We start from the raw sequence: 16655 nt of genomic DNA on the forward strand, positions 1-16655 counted from the left end.
TACAGAATCATCATTTTGAATGTCCATCGTTTGAACTGCAACTTTTGCATGTGCCTTCACTTCATTAGGTTTATCCTCTGCTTGAATTACAATTTCGACTGGATCGGTATTTGTTTTTTTCACCTTCAGATTGGACTTTTACGACTAGAGACTTCAATAGTTCTTCTTGAGTAAGTTGTTCTAACTCATCATTTAGTGATTTTTTGTCACTTTTTAGTTTCTTTATTTGCATAGAAAGGGTTTGGTTATGATTCCTTTAGACGTAAAAGTTCATCATTTTCTAAATTGTCAACTTTGCACTAAGTATCCTTTTCTTTATTTTTTCTCTGTTCTAATAACCTTTGGTTCAAAGTTTTTAAATGCAAATTTTCTTCTTCCTTTTTCGATAGACTCTCGTTGAATTTGTCCTTAGAACTTTCATTCTCTTTCTTTAATTTTTGTTTCTTGACCTGCTCAAATAATTTTTTATTAGGGTATGGTCTATGAGGCGCAACATCTCCTCATTACTTTCTGTTGATTTTTCATTAAACTGATCTTCGAGATTTTTATATTTCTTCTCTGATGCTTCGTTCTTTTGTTGAAGTTTTGTGATTTCTTCCTTTAATTGTTTTATTTGTATATGTTCATTATCGTTATTCTCTTCGGTACTAAATGATCTTCCACACCTTGGACATCTTAATATGCATTTTTTTTAATATAAGTATATCCAATTTTTTATTATGGTATGGTCTCTAAGGCGCAACATCTCCTCGTTACTTTCTATTGATTTTTCATGACACTGATCTTCGACATTTTTATATTTCTTCTCTGATGCTTCGTTCTTTTGTTGAAGTTTTGTGATTTCTTCCTTTAATTGTTTTATTTGTATATGTTCATTATCATTATTCTCTTCGGTACTAATTCCACACCTTGGACATCTTAATATGCATTTTTTTTAATACAAGTATATCCAATTTCATCTAAACACAATGGAGATTAGTCCAAAATAGTGATTGTTGTGTGGGAGTCATCTTGACTACTTGCTTCATTATTTTCGAATTAGGCTCCATTTTTCTTGACTTGATAACCTTCCTTGGTAATTTAACTTTTCTAATTATATATATATATATATATTCTCAACAATTCTCTTCTTCTTTTTTTTCTTTTTTTTTAACTTTCTTTTTCTTTTTCTTTTTTAACTTTATTTTGTTTTATTTTATTTATTTTTATAATTTTTTTCTATATATATTTATAATATTTTTTTCTTTTTTGAAAAGTTAAAACCCTAGTGAAACGTTGTTATTCACCTCTTTGAGGTATAATATAAAATATATGTCCACTTATGTGTCTTTGACTTCGTTAATTTTCTCCATGTAAAAGAAAACTTACCATTCACATAAAAAGATTTTGTATTCCTTTTGTTCTTCTTTTACCTTGAAAATACCATGGGTTGCTAAAACCATGAGCTTGTAAACTACTTAATGAAGAATCAAGATAATCTTATCTACTCTTCCTTCTCTTACGTATAGTTTTAAAGATATTTGGAAAGATTCCCTTTTGACTTTATCATTCACTTTTTATCAATAATGTAGAGCCTTTTTATATATACGAATGTTCTCCTTCAAAATTTACATCGAACTATTTTTTTTTACTAGAATAATTGAAATGTCAATGGCCAAAGGTCTTATTTATTTTTATTTAATTTTTTGGGGCCAAAGACCTAAATGGTGATATGGAGAATCTCCAAACTCCGAGTGAAACGCTTCAATTACACAACACAAGGTTGACGGGAGGCTGATGGCCAAAGGCCTAGTGATTAGCGAACATGGATTTGATACCAATGTAACGACCAAATGTCATATACGCAGCAGAAATATTTAAAATACTTCAAAGACATAAATGTCCATTGTAAGACATGTAATTGTATATTAAATATTGTATAAGAATTGATATGAGATAGGAGATGATTACAAATGAGAATAAGGGTCTGTTTACATACCCTAACCAGGTGCCCTTTCATGAATGGTCATGTCTCTAAGACATGACTCTTCATTACTAACTAACTAAAAATTAGTTAATTAATTATTATTTATTATTATTATATTTATATTTATATTTATTATTTTTATATGAATTATATTCATAACAGGGTTCAGTGTCTCCATCCTGAGGTCTCTGCAAGTTGTTCTTGGACAACCATCAAGCCTCCTCTTGGACATAATCAGTGCAAGGTTGATCAAACTTGAGCAGCTCAACTCGTGCACAAACATCCATGAAGAAGGAAATCCATTAAGAGTCATTGTAACAAGTTTGGCATCATTAATAGTATCTCCAACGGCTTTAAGTTGATGTCTCAACTGTGAGATTCCCAAGAGATAAGTGGTAACTAAATCCGATTTGGACATCGTGATACAACAAAATAGACCCCTCAAGGCCAATTTCCTACTAGTGTTCTTGTTGAATTTTGTAGCTATGGTCAGTGTTCATAATTTTCATTCTAGTCATTGATGTATTTTGCAAAGCATGCTCTTCCTGCTTGAATTAAAAGAAAAGAATTTGAACTTTTAAATTTGAAAGTCTGGTTTCAAAATGACCTGGTCGGCCTCCTAAAATGACAAGTCGGCTCTTTCAAATAATCATGTTGGCCCAGCCTTTAGAGGCACCCATTCAGCCTCTCTTTGACTATATATATACATTCCATTTCATCCTCCTTGATGCACATCAATTCAGCCAAGTCTGAAGCAAAATAGGACAAGTTTGAGGCCACAAAAGAGGACGATTTTGAGCAAGCAAAGGAAGAAATTTCAGATATGTGATAGAGAGGAAGGAACAAATTCGTGGATGAAAGTAAGATCAAATTTGTGGAGCCAATACAAGAACGAATTTGTTGTCTTATTTGGAGGGCAGCTGGCCAGGTGTTACCTAGCTATTTGGTTGGTCTATTTGACCTTGAATTTAATTGATGTATCTCTGTTAAACTTGATGATTTCTCTAAGGAAGGGTTGTTGGGTTTTCCCCTAGTTTAGGGTTTTCCAAGGGTAATTTTTTGTCTCTTGTGTTTGGTTGTCTTTTCAATGTTCTTTCTAGCAATATTGTTCTAATGTTGATGATTTGTTTGTATAATTACTTAATGAAAAATGTGGTATAAGATAAATTGAACTAAGAATCCTTAGAAGTAATTATCAATTATGGAAATCTCTGAAAAATCAACATGGTATCAGAGCTATGGTAAGAAGAGCAGCCAAATAATGAGTTCCGGAGTTCAATAAGGTTGGCTTTGTCAAAAGGAGGAGGTTGAGTTTCTCCTTCTAAGTTTGGTCGTGGTATGGTTCCATCTAAATCGTGTTTATTACTAAACTGTGTGAAGGCCAAAGCCCTAACTCTCTGTGGAAGGAGGGACAAAAGGTCAGTAAGGGTGTTCGAAGGAGGACCGAGTTCCCACAAGTCAAAAGGATTTGTAGGTGGAAACCTCTAGAAAATTTTCTAACATAACCTCATCAAGTCAAATTTTTTGAAGAGTTTCTAACCTCTTCCAAGTCTCTATCTGAACCTGTTTCAAATCAGCCTCAATTCTAAATCCTTAAGCCGATCATCTCAGATCTGATAAGGTCTGAATTATCTTCAAAATGAGAAAGACAATACTTTATCTTTGTAGACCAATAATTACTTTAGGGTGTTTGCAATTCTTGTTTGACAAGACATAAACTTGTGACGAAAGCCTTTGTGTCTAGATCTGAAATTTTCATAAATCTCAAATGCTGAAATTCTTCAGATCAAACCTTAGTTAAGGATATCCTAGTAACTTATGAAAGAAGGCTAAGTGACCTCTCAATAAATCCATTGCCAATACAATTTGTGTGTTGTGATTATCGTTTCAAAAGGTTGTGATTATCGTTTCAAAAGGAAGAGTCATTAAGAATGTATAGAAGTCATGAGCATAGAAGATAGCTTTGTCTAAGGTCAAATGATCTTTAAGGTGACTGAGACTTTGCAACTAATGTCAACTAGAAACATTCCTATCTTTAATATTGATTCGAGGTCTCCACCTTGTTATCTCTAGTACAGTCGACCTATTGTTTTCAATCAAATAGAAGGTGCTAATACTCATTACCAAGGAAGGATGCTTCTAGTTCTCTGTTATTTTGGTTTACTACAAGGCTGGAAAAATCTTCAAAGGAAAGGAACTAAGACCATGAATACTAGAAGAAAATTGGTTCATTCAAATTTGACGCAAATGAAGTTTGATTGCATTGGCAAGTATGCGTTATCTCAGGAGTTAAAATTGAAAGTCTCAAGTCTTAGAGAAAATGCATTGAAAGTCTAAAGTCTTTGTGAAAATACTCACTGAAGACTTTGTATGAAAAAAAGGATTGAAAAATTGCCAGCATTCATATTATCCTTAAACGTGTTGACCTTCTCAATATGATTCATGTTTGAATAGGCAGAATATGAGACAAAGTGAACTTGCAAAACCAAGGTCTTTGTACAGATCTACGAAATATCATGTGATCTTTGAAGTTCTTTTTTGAATGGAATTTGCAAAGAAGACATTCTCCTATGTTTCGAATATTCAAAGGTTGATGACGTAAAGGAAGCAAAATTATTTGATAATCTCAAACATTTGTTGTTACAGTGAAGAATAGGTCTAACTACTCTTTAAAATTGAAGTCCAAATTCATCTCAAGGAAGATGTATAATTTGCATAACATGATGTACTTCAAACACTTGGATTGAAAGGCTCGAATGTAATTGCTAATGATTGAAGCAATGTTCAAAGTTCAAACATGATATGGCCTGATTACATACAGCTTTGAAGTGTTGGATAAGGTCAAGAATGAATTAAGTAAGCACTGAAGATGCAAGTCTATATACGTTATGATATGTTGCATAGATAGAAGTGTAAACACATCAAATAAGATGTCAGCTTGAAGATACAAAGGATCTCTTTCTATATATATATATATATATATATATATAGATAGAAGAAGTTGAGCCACTTGGTTTGGGGAAACCACAAACAACTATTAATTTCTTATTGTATTTCATCACATGTGCAAACAAGTCTAGTGTTTTAGATATTTTGGATAGCTAGGGTTTGTAAAACCCTAGTAAGCACAAGGCTTGAAGAAGAAAACCCTAGGGTTTATGGACAAACCCTAGGATTGGACATTTCCATTGAAAGAAGAAACCCTAGATCGTACAAGAGAGGAATGATATCATGATGATGATGTAGTTGCAATTGGATGACAGAAGGCTAAGATCAAGCGAGAGATGACATGTTGTCAAAAGATAAGTATTTTATATCTCTCTTTCTTACTTTTTACTATCATTGTTGTTTCTATTAGTTTATTGTCTTTGTATATCTTGCTTGGTTGTGATTGTTCTTCCATGCCCTTCAAGTAAGGATTGCAGGTACATGATGAATGTTGTCGAGTTGTAGCAAAAGATGAAAAGAATGGAAGAACATGTTGATTTGGGGTAGCATCGGATGTGCTTTAGCCACGAAATTTGGTGGAGAGGTTGGGGCACATGAGATCTCCAATACCTAGAAAGGGTTTGGGCAGATTCTAAACAGATCAGGAGATATTAAAGTCCCTAAGTCTAAACTTATGGAAAATAAAATATTAATGTGTATTAAGATGAATCTGTGTTAGAGTGGTCCAAAAGACATGGATCAAGCCAGAGCTAATCTTAGTCGTTAATTAGGGACTTAATCTCAGCTGTTGAGATGTCAACAGGAAAAGTATAAAAGGAGGCTTGACGGTCACTTGGAGAATACACCAGAATGATCAGTCATTCTATTCTCTATAGCGGAGTTTGCTAAGAGAGATAGAATCAGTGATCAGGAGAGCAACTAAAGGGCATTGAGTACAGAGAAACAGAGAAGCTAGAGATTGTGTCGGGAGAGCAGCGCAGCAGCCAAGGAGAGTGACGCAGAGCCAGCAAGGGCTCACGCAGGGCCACGCAGAGGCAGCCAAATGCTGCGCAGAGCACCAGAGGGGTCAGCGCGTTTGACGCAGAGGTCCAGAAAGTTGACGCAGGGCCTCCTGGGGCTGACGCAGGGCCAGCGTGAGGCAGAGAGGGGCTGACGCAGTCCAAATTGGGTAGACGTGGGGGTTGCAGAGAATTTTTGTGCTGAGGAGCTGCCGAAAGGATTTTCCGAGGTTTCAGCCAAGAGATTTCTCTCAAACTGTGAGGTATAGCTGCTAAGGAAATTCTCTATTGGGTAGGCCAATTTCAGCACCCAAATGGTACTCTGATATTGCTTAATAAGAAAACCCTCAAATAGTTGCACTGATTTTCCCGCATTGGGTTTTTCCGGGACATTGGTCCAAAAATAATGGTGTCATGTGGTGTGTTTGTTCTTGTTTATTTTAGTTGCTAATCTGTAATATGTTGAGCATGCAATGGTGGTTATTTTCAATATTTACTTTGTAAATAACTTGTTAAAGGAAAATAACAAGTCGGTAGGAATAAATCAAAAAAGGTGCATGAAGGGTTTCTAAACTAAGTAAACTTAGAAACTTCAACATGGTATCAGAGCGTGATTGCAGATCACAAGAGGACTAAAAGACATCAGCCAAGCGGAGCAATAGCAGCAGAAAACAATGGTCCCAAGGTGACAGAAGTTGTTTCTAGCAGCACAGAAGCCAAGAAGTGTGACGCAGAGCCAGCCAAAGCCACGCAGAAGAAGCCGGGAGCTGCGCAGAGCCTCAGAGAGGCCAGCGTTGCTGATGCAAAGGGCCAAAGGGCTAACGCAGGGCATCCCAGGGCTGACGTAGACCCATCTGGGGTGACATAGAACCAGTGTGAGGCAGAGAGGGGATGACGCACTTCACAGAGAGGCAGTCGTTGGGGTCTATAAGGCTGCAGAAATATTGCAGAGTGGAGCTGGTGAGGTACTGTAGTCAGAACAGTACCTGACAGAACACGGTCAAAGGAGTTGTTACTGAGGGTTTCTAGTGGAGGAACCTAGATCAGCAGTGCAGTCGCACAAGACGATCAAAGGAGGGGGCATCTCGACAAGCGGCAGAAGGATTTCTAGGAGGGAAATCAGGACTCAGAGGGAAGTAGAGACGAACAGAAAACTTCCAATACGGAAGTAGAGGAGCGTCATGGCACTTCACAGGGTAAGAGACCAGGATAGACTGGACGGAGCATCGAACTTCGCACTCTGGAAGGCCAGAATCTTATCAGTGCTTGACAGGAATCGTGTCAAGAACTTCGCCTTGAAGGTTATAGCTATCCCAGTCGACCCCATGATAACGACAAGTACGAAGAGGCGATGGCGAGGGCCACATGCATTATCCTTGACGGGGTCAAGGATCATGTGGTACCACATATAGCCGAGAAGGAAACGGCAGTTGAGATGTGGGAGGCTCTCAAGAACCTGTACAAACATACTTTTGTGGAGAGAAGAATGTTGCTCGAGAATGAGATGAGGTCGTATCAGATGAAGAAGGGTCAATCGATTGACACCTTCCTTGGAGGACTGAATGAGATCCGAGACCAATTGACTGCTATAGGAGAGACACCGAATCAGGAGCTTATGGTGAGGACAGCCCTGAATATTGTCTCAGAAGATTGGGAAGTGTTTGTCCAGAATATCCTGGGCAAAGGGACTCTCCTACCTTGGGACGAGATGTGGGCAGCTCTTTGCCAGGAAGAGATCAGACGGCAGTCGAAGACAGGTAGCAACAACAAAGGGATCAAAGTTCAACAGGAGGAGGAGGATGTGGCCCTAGCATCTAAGGGAAAGCAGGAGAAACTAAAGAAGAAAGATCTCTCCAAGATCAAGTGCTTCCACTGTGGGGAGATGGGTCATTATGCGACCCAGTGCCCAAGGAAGAAGAGTAAGGGAGAGTCTTCGAGGCTAAGGCAGCGCCAGCAAGGGCAGAGAAGGAAGTTTTGGCAGACGATGACTATGCCATGAGTGCACACGCACCACTTGAGCGGAAGTGGGGAGACATCGAGTTGTAGTCATTGCACACGCACTACTTGAGCAGAAGTGGGGAGACATCGAGCTGTAGTCGGGAGGAATATAGGCGATGAGGGGCAAGATCCTTGAAGTACCCAACCTCTTGGATTAGACCTTGCTACAGGAGCCCCGATGAGGAGTAGCAGGACTCGCTGAGTAGGTAGATACGGATGCGGATGGAGCGGCAGAGAGAGCTACAGTGCAAGAGTCCCAAGACAGCGCAGAGCTAGCAAGCTACAGCAGTGCGAGAGGCACAGTAGTGTTGCACCAGTGCAGGAAGGCACAGCGAGGTGTGCAACGGTGCGAGATGTAGGGAGTTGTTGTAGCAGCGCAGAGGTCAGAGAGAGGGAGCACTTGTCAGCAACAGAGGGAGCTTCAGCGTCAGTGGGTGTTTCTAGCCCAACAGGGAGATCAATTACTTATTTCTCAGTAACTGAGTTGCAGTGCAGTACTGGGCAGCACGATGCAACATGATGAGAGGAGGTGCAGTGTAGATGCAGTGCTGGGAGAAAGGACCAGCAACAACATAGATGCAGAGGGAGTTGTCGTACAGATGCAACAGTGGCAGTGGCAAAACCATGGGCAACAGTACAGGAGGCAGCAATGCAGAGGATGGTGAGCAAGAAGGCCTAGCATCAACACAGGTACCGATGCCGGATGATCAGAGTAATACTTAGTGAGGGGTACTGCTAGAGCATAGTCCTCGCTAAGAGGGAGTGTTGATTTGGGGTAGCATCGGATGTGCTTTAGCCATGAAATTTGGTGGAGAGGTTGGGGCACATGAGATCTCCAATACCCAAAAAGGGTTTGGGCAGATTCTAAACAGATAAGGAGATATTAAAATAATTAATATTTTTAATGGAGTCCCTAAGTCTAAATTTAGGGAAAATAAAATATTAATGTGTATTAATATGAATTTGTGTTAGAGTGGTCCAAAAGACATGGATCAAGCCAGATCTAATCTTAGCCGTTGATTAGAGACTTAATCTCGGCCATTGAGATGTCAACGGGAAAAGTAAAGAGGAGGCTTGAGGGTCACTTGGAGAATACACCAGAGTGATCAGTCATTCTATTAAACTTGATGATTTCTCCAAGGAAGAGTTGCTCTGTTTTTCCCCTGTTGGTGCTTTCCCAGGGTAATTTTGTGTCACTTGGGTTTGGTTATCTCTTCAATGTTCTTACTAGCATTATTATTCTACTGTTGATGATTTTCTTGTATAATTGCTTAATGATAAATGTTAAATTGAAAGAAGAATCATTGGAAATAATTATGAATTTAAGAAATCTCTGAAAAATCAACAGTTCTTGCTCTCAAATAATCCCCCCCCCAAAAGCATCATTCATCTCTTTGTAGGTCTTCAACTCAGAACACGTGGAATCAAGTGGTCCTTAATGGAATCTATCAAGATCCTCTTAGCCTTTGCTTCATTCTTCTTATGCTAGACTTTCTCCCGAGGGACCTGCTGGTTCTACGACATTTTCCTTCACATAATTCTGAATATCATTTTCTTCCGAGACAAGGAGTATCCTGGTCTTCCAATATCTGAAATTAGTAGCACCATCCAACCTGTCTTCTACCCTAAGATTGTGCACCATTTTGATAAGAGAACTGAAACCTATACAAGCAGCATGAATACTGAAATCTGAGGTTGTTAAATGGTTGATCTTTCAACAAAGCTCTAATACCAAGTTGAAATTCTTTGGCAAGTACAATGGAATACAATTTTTTGCCTAATAATTACTTCCTAATGATTTTCAAACAGTATTTCTTATGCCACCACTATCATTGAATAATTATATTCAGAAAATCTCAACAATCAATGCAACGGAAACAAGAAAGATCATATAAAAACACAGCCATGCACAATAGACACAAAAATTTTCAACTAAGAAACCCAACCTTGGGAGAAAACCCAGCAATCTTTTATTGAGGAGAAATTGTCTTTTCAGCGAAGTTTACAAATCAGCAATTTGTCCAGAAATCTATGCCAATATGTAAGTCAAAATACCAATCAAACCTGGTCAAACCAGTCAAAATTCGAAAGTCAATGCTAGTTAACCTAGTCAAATTGCCCGCAGTCAACTCTCAGCCTTGGTCAAAGTCTGTGATCAAACAACAGTTGGTCAAACCCTCACATGTGTGACCTTCCTGCAGTCAACTATCGATCAAATAGCAGTCAAACTCGGTCAACTTGCAGCAACAAAACTTAGTCAACATCTCACATGTGTGGCCTCCAAGAACCTGGTCAAACTCGGTCAAACAGATTCACACGTACGCCCTCAAGAAGAGAGATAGAAATGATGATGAAAAGATGACAATGAACCAAGACAACAGGTTCCTTCTTTAGCTGAAATTCTTCTCCACTAGAAAAGATTCAATGAACTTGCTATGTTTATGATTTGCCTCTCACATGCTGTCTATTTATAACAATAAATACTCTTGATTTCTTAACTCGGTATGCACAACAGAAATAAACAAACAATAAAACAGGCAAATAAAAATATTTGACACAAATTTTGCCCTGGGCACCCCAATATGGCGAAAACTAGCAAACTTGGGCTCTCTATTCAAATTTACAAAATTGATTACAGCAAATATTTTCTTAGAAATATACAGAATAAATTTGCCCAAAAATTTTCAGCCCTTTGACCCAGCGAATTAGTTGTACGGCCCCGTGGGATTTGGCCTGAATGGCCCAGCCAAATCAATCTGTACGGCTCACTAAAAATTGGCCTTGTACGACCCAGTCAAATTGGCCCAGCAACTCGGCCCCCTTCAGCCCAATCGATTTGCCTGACTCAGCCATGTCTAATTGGTCTGTTTCTGCTCCTCTAAATCAACCCGTATGGCTTGGATAATTTAGCCTCCTCAGGCCTACTCACTGCCCCTGAAATTTGCCTCTCTGTTTATCACACTTCGCTGTAGCTTCGACTACCTGCCTCTGCTGAAAGGCCAGCCCTTGTGCCAAATCAAATTAAACTCTCCAACAGCGCATTTCCCTCTTTTATAATTTTCTGACCTAATCTTCAAAGTGATGGAGAGCTGAGATCGCACCTCCACACTTGAGATCAATGGTCTCAATACAATCTTCCGTTGACCTCTTAACTTTATAAAAAAGGTGGCCACTAAAATCAAAAATTAAATTATTGATTCTATGCCTAAGGTCCAAACTTAGGGAATATTTAATTAATTCTGCTGTGAGAGAATTTTGGTGATTCACTGCATGTCATGATACTTGACCAATGCAGAATCACCTTCCAAGCTAAATTTTCAACATGGTAATGGGCATTTTTTAAGAAGGCAAGAGAAATAGTAAATTGAAGATTCAGAACTGGATCAAAGAATTTGTTGTTAATTATATTCAGCATCATAGAAAGGAAGCTAGCTACATCCGCAATAATAGTTCAGATTATGCATTCATAAACACCAGCATAGTTACAATGAAAGCATGTTCTAGACAAACAATAAGTATAAATCTATAACATAACTGACCACACAAACTTAAAGAGATTATTCCAAATTAAATTGAAGTGAATAACTTACTTTCCAAGTAGAAATGCTCATAATAGTTAATAGAGAATCAAAGGAACACTACCTTCGATTCGCCACTTTGTTTTAGCTTATCAGCATACTTGGACACACTCTGTAAGAAAACCATGTGCTTGATGGTGCGTTCAAGTAAAGCATCAATACTGCACTGAGGTATTGATTCGAAAACTTATATTAGTAAGGCAACTAATTTCCAGTGTTCCTCCTTTGAGACCCCATCCACTTTTTGAACTTAAAAAGTTGTACAGTTATGGTCCCAATGAGAAAAAGAAAAATAAACCAAGTAAACCAGACAACAAGAGAATATCAAACAGTTACCTTGGCTCCATTTGGGACAATGTCACGTAGTTCTTTTACACGATCTTGTATCTGCTGCCGATCTTTGGGCCTTGGCCTAGAACTTTCACCAGGCCTAGACCTTTTCCTATTTACTTTGATAGGTTCTTCAAGCTTTTTCCTTTCTGGAAGTCCTCGGTTCTGACACCGAACCTCAGTAACCATTGATTTGAGCTGTGCACTTGTAGAAGATTCATTTGAAGATCTTTTCAGACTTACATCATCATGTACTTCTGAAGAAAAATTTGAGTTCTGATCATTTTCGAAATCTGCATATTTTCTAGGCTGGGAAATGTTCAAAACCTTGCACTCTTTTTGGTCACAGGCACTTAACTGTCCTGCTGAGATAGAGTCCGGCATAACTGAGGCACAATGAAGAGAGTTCGAGTTTGTTATTTTTGAACATATAGTTCTAGAGGATATATTGTCAACTGTGCCTCGGTTAGGCGCTGGGCAAACATTAGCAACAATAGCATCTAAAAGATCTTCAGATTTGGAATCAGGAAAAAACCACCCTTCAGGTGCATTAACTACAGATACATCTGAACTCTGAGACATATCCAACTCAGAATGGTAATCTGACCTATGAGAGATTCCAACATTTTCTGTTCCCAAATTTGAACTGCATACATCTTGTCCATGATATAACATATCATTCCACATACCCTTGTATGTTCTTCTTTTTTTGAAAGGCGACCCTAATGCTTCAAGTAATTCAGCACCTGACGGTACATGCACAAACGCATGTGCGTTGTCATCTTGTTCTTTAGAGGGCCAATTGCTGCAGTTATCAGAGTCGCCATTACCACCAGGCTTATCACTATCTGCAGGAATAGCAGAAATCTTGCCAATGCCAGGCAGGAAACTTTCTGAACATTCTTTGTCAGTGTTCAACCTATGAGCATTGTTAGTCTGAATTAGCCCAGGCAAATCTGATAAGAACTCTTTATGCCAAGGTTGGTAATTTATTCCAATCATGGATCGGTGATTTATTCCAGGTGTGTTAGATGTTGAAAGCACATCATCCCCAAGAGAAGGCATAAAACTCTTACCTAAACCCTGTAGCGGTTTTGTTTCTATATGACCAGCCGTATGACTCCATGATGCATCAGAGGACACTCTAGGATCACAGGCAGATGTTTTGATATTTGCAGAACATGACAAAACATTATAAGAAGCATCCGTCACAGGCACATGCATGGGGATTGTCTCCATTTCTGTTTTCTTGGCATTGCATGTTCCTAAGCTTGAAGGTGATGAACAGTATCCAGAATGACCAGCACAACCTTGAAATATTGGAAAGGGGTGTTGCACATCTATTTGTTTCAAGTCTGTCAACTGTGATTTGCCTGAATTGAACAGGGCAGATTCCAGGAGCCCATCAGCCCCAACTGATACCATGAAACTGTCCTGGCACAAATTTCCAACATTAGAACCTTCATCACTTCCAAATAAAGGGTTCAAGATACACTCTTCTTGGTAATCTGATGCCCTGTTCCCTTGAAACTGCAGTTGCTCCATCAATGTCTTCCCTGAACCATTGAATAATGGCTGCTGATTATCATGTTTGCTTGCAACTGACAAAGACATGTTTGTTTGCAAGTGCCCTTTAAAAGGGTACGCATCCTTGGAAGCTGACTGCAAAATTCTTTTATCACCCATTTTACGAGTTAAAATGTTGTTTAGATACACCCTGTTCTTCATCTCAACTGAAGAGTCAAAATTTCCCGTAGAAGGTGAAGGCAGGGTCTGAGAAGGCAAGCTCGTGTGCTTCTCCACTAGATCTACAGGACTTGCAAATTGATCTAGAACACCCAAGTTTGGGAATTTTGCGGTGACCTGATTAGATTGGTTTTGGAACGAAGTTTCCTTTATCACACCTGATGAGGCTGGATTTCCAGATGAACTTAGTGAGATAGGCATCATTGAAAAAACAGGAGCTTGAATCTTCCCACTCACAGCATCCTGGATACCATCAGGGAGAAATGCTCCTGGAACATTTTGAAGTGTACCAAACAATTTTTTTACACGGTGTACAAACTCCAAATTCTCCATGATCTGCATGTGAACAACAATTGCAAATCAGTCTTCAACCCATTAGCATAAAACATAAAAGCATGTAAGACAGTAGTCTGGAAACAGATTTCATAGGGCTTAAAACAAAAAACGGTGTTCCTTAGCAAGAAACCTTATCTATCCACCTATCATACTAAAACAGTCTTGAGAATTGGTGTAAGACTATCCTGACTTGGACCTTGTCCCTTGTCATGCAAACAAGGCAGTGACCTTGAAATTAAATTATTATTATTTTATACAGGACTAGTTGTAAAATACAATATCAGTCTAAAAGCTTAGCCATGTATAGAATTGCTTTTCCTTAATTGAAACGGAACAAAAAAAAAATTGCCAACACAAACAACTTTTCTATAATGTGAAACTACAGATCATACATCATTGCTGTTGATACTACACAGAGTAACTGAGTTCAGATAAATAATAATGGTGTCTGGCCAGACTTGCTGCGGGTATACAAAGCAGCCATCCAGAAGAAATCATTGGGGGAACACATCAACAAATGAGTCCATAGCTGATCAGATTTATTCCTAAACCTAGTGACCATAGCTCATCACTAGCTAGAGGCCAATCACACTGCTTAAGATCTTCTAAATGATCTTGGCCTAAAGCTTTAGCAATGCATATCAAATACATTTTCCTTAAAACTGTGCAGCCAGAACAGACAAACTTAATCAGAGGACATTTCATATTGGACATCATGACAGCTGTTGTGGGAAGAAATGAAATGGACCTGTTCCCTTGCCCTCAACACCCTATCAATCAAGATAGACTTCAAGAAGGCCTACAACAGGGTTGAGTGGCCCTTTATTTTGGCCATGCCCAAGCCTCTTACATTTCGTCAGTTCTTCCTGAAGGCTCCTGGTCAGTTCTTGCAAAGGCCTCAGCCTCTACAAAGAAGTCCTCCAGAAGCCCTTTTTACGGAAACACATCAACAAAGGACTGATCAGATATATTGATAAGCGTAGTCATCGGAGCTCATCACTAGCTGGATGCCTATCACACTGCTTAAGATCTAAATGATCTTGGCTTAAAGCTTTAGAAATACATATCAAAGATATTTTTCCTAAAATTGTGCAGCCAGAGTTGATGGACTTGATCAGAGGCCTCTTCAATTTGGACATCATGATTTTGTGTAGAAAGAATGAAATGGGCATGTTGCATTGGCTTCAAAGCCCTATTCATCAAGATAGACTTCAAGAAGGTATAGGATAAGGCTATGTTTTAAAAGCCGGGATCGACTGAGGGTCAAACCAGACTCGGATCAAAATCGGCTGATAACTCAGTTTATGAACCCATTTACTAAAAAATACATAATATATGAAAATCTTCATAACATTAATATATATTCTAGTACATCAAAGTAAAACCAATTCATTAAAGACCAAATATGTGAAGTCTACTCACATATACCGCGTAAGGGTGATTATAGCAAAATGGCACTGGCTGCAATACATATCCAAAATAAAGACATAACAGCGAGGCTCTAAAAGGCCTCTTGAGTCATGTTACTGCTCAAACTAGCAGGGGTCCTAGGAGGGGATCCTATAGAGCAACTACTAGGTCAAGGGGCAACAATAGAGAGATAGCCCACTGTCACTTCAGCTAAGGCTCCCTGCTCTTTACAGAATTTCACCAATGGGAGGAGACCCAATATGAGGAATCACGGGAATGAATAGGTCAATAAAAAGATGAAGGGTGATTCCCAAGGCCCATTCACAGGAGAGACTCAGTAATATGGTTTTCTTGCTTGGAAGGCAAGGTGATAGGCTCTCTAGGAAAGGCTACGAGGATTGATAAGGCTAGGGTTTGGGAGTATATCTTATCAATAGGTTTCCTAGACCAAAAAATCCTTGTGGAGAATTGGCCTTTGTGTGATTTTTGTGGAATTAGAGTTGTAAGATTGCGGGACTACACGAGACCAAGTGGACCCAGAATTAGATCAAGGATGTGGAGTTGATCAACCTAGGAGGAGCTTGACCTAATTCTGGAAGAGCAGAGGACGAAAGGACAAATCTTCTTTTGAGAATTTAATAAAATGATCCAAATGAGGACACTAGCCAAGGGAAACCTAGGGCAAGAAACAATCTTTGAGCTAGGGCTTACTATATCTCAAGGTCCATCGGAATTTCTTGAAATTTGGAGGGCCTCTAGAGAAAACCCTAGCTCAGTTAGAGATTGAACTTTTTTAATGGCTACAATGGGCGAAAAGTGATGCCCTAGGTGACCTATGGAGGCTAAGCCTAGAAAAAGAACGAGAGGTGAGAAAAATATTCTTTAAAAGTGATCACCTATGTAAGGATTAGTGCCTTATCCTTTGGGTGAGATGGAGTCAAAGAGAACTTGGTGCTTGGAAAAGATTTACCCAATCAAGAAGGCCTACAAGCAACTTCACGAGGCATTAGGGCATAAGAGCAGCGACTTAAGGTCTTTATCTTTCGATATGCAATAATTGATGACTTATCAAGATATATTTAACAACAATAATCTCTAGAAACATTCACCCATTCATACATGGCCCATGCAATGATGCAACGCTACAAAAGATCAAAATTTCCACAATTTTGCATAGAAAAATAGTAAATTTCAGACTTGTATAGCGAAAATCCCAGCAACATTTCATGTGACAAAGTAAATACAAGAATAAGCATGAAAAGGATCACTTACATGTACAAATGAGTATATCCAATCATCAAATTATGCCAATAATGAAGCTCCAAGACAAGAAAAATAGATCCA

At 38.8% G+C, this 16655-nt stretch overlaps 1 protein-coding gene across 3 annotated transcripts in view; it reads right to left on the reverse strand.

Annotated features, from left to right (window-relative positions):
- The window catches only part of LOC149147459 (transcription factor EMB1444-like), a 64170-nt gene that overhangs the window by 13397 nt on the left and 34118 nt on the right, over positions 1-16655 (reverse strand). For all 3 annotated transcript variants that reach the window (XM_089438105.1, XM_089438104.1, XM_089438103.1), the window contains 2 exons: positions 11826-13901; positions 11554-11655 (listed from right to left, as the gene is read on the reverse strand). In XM_089438105.1, the coding sequence (XP_089294231.1) occupies positions 11554-11655; positions 11826-13901 (2178 nt within the window). The remainder of the gene's footprint in view (positions 1-11553; positions 11656-11825; positions 13902-16655) is intronic.

The sequence above is a fragment of the Pinus tabuliformis genome, chromosome 9, assembly GCF_031772625.1.
Source record: "Pinus tabuliformis cultivar Carrire ecotype Pingquan chromosome 9, CPIR1, whole genome shotgun sequence".
Classification (NCBI taxonomy): Eukaryota; Viridiplantae; Streptophyta; class Pinopsida; order Pinales; family Pinaceae; genus Pinus; species Pinus tabuliformis.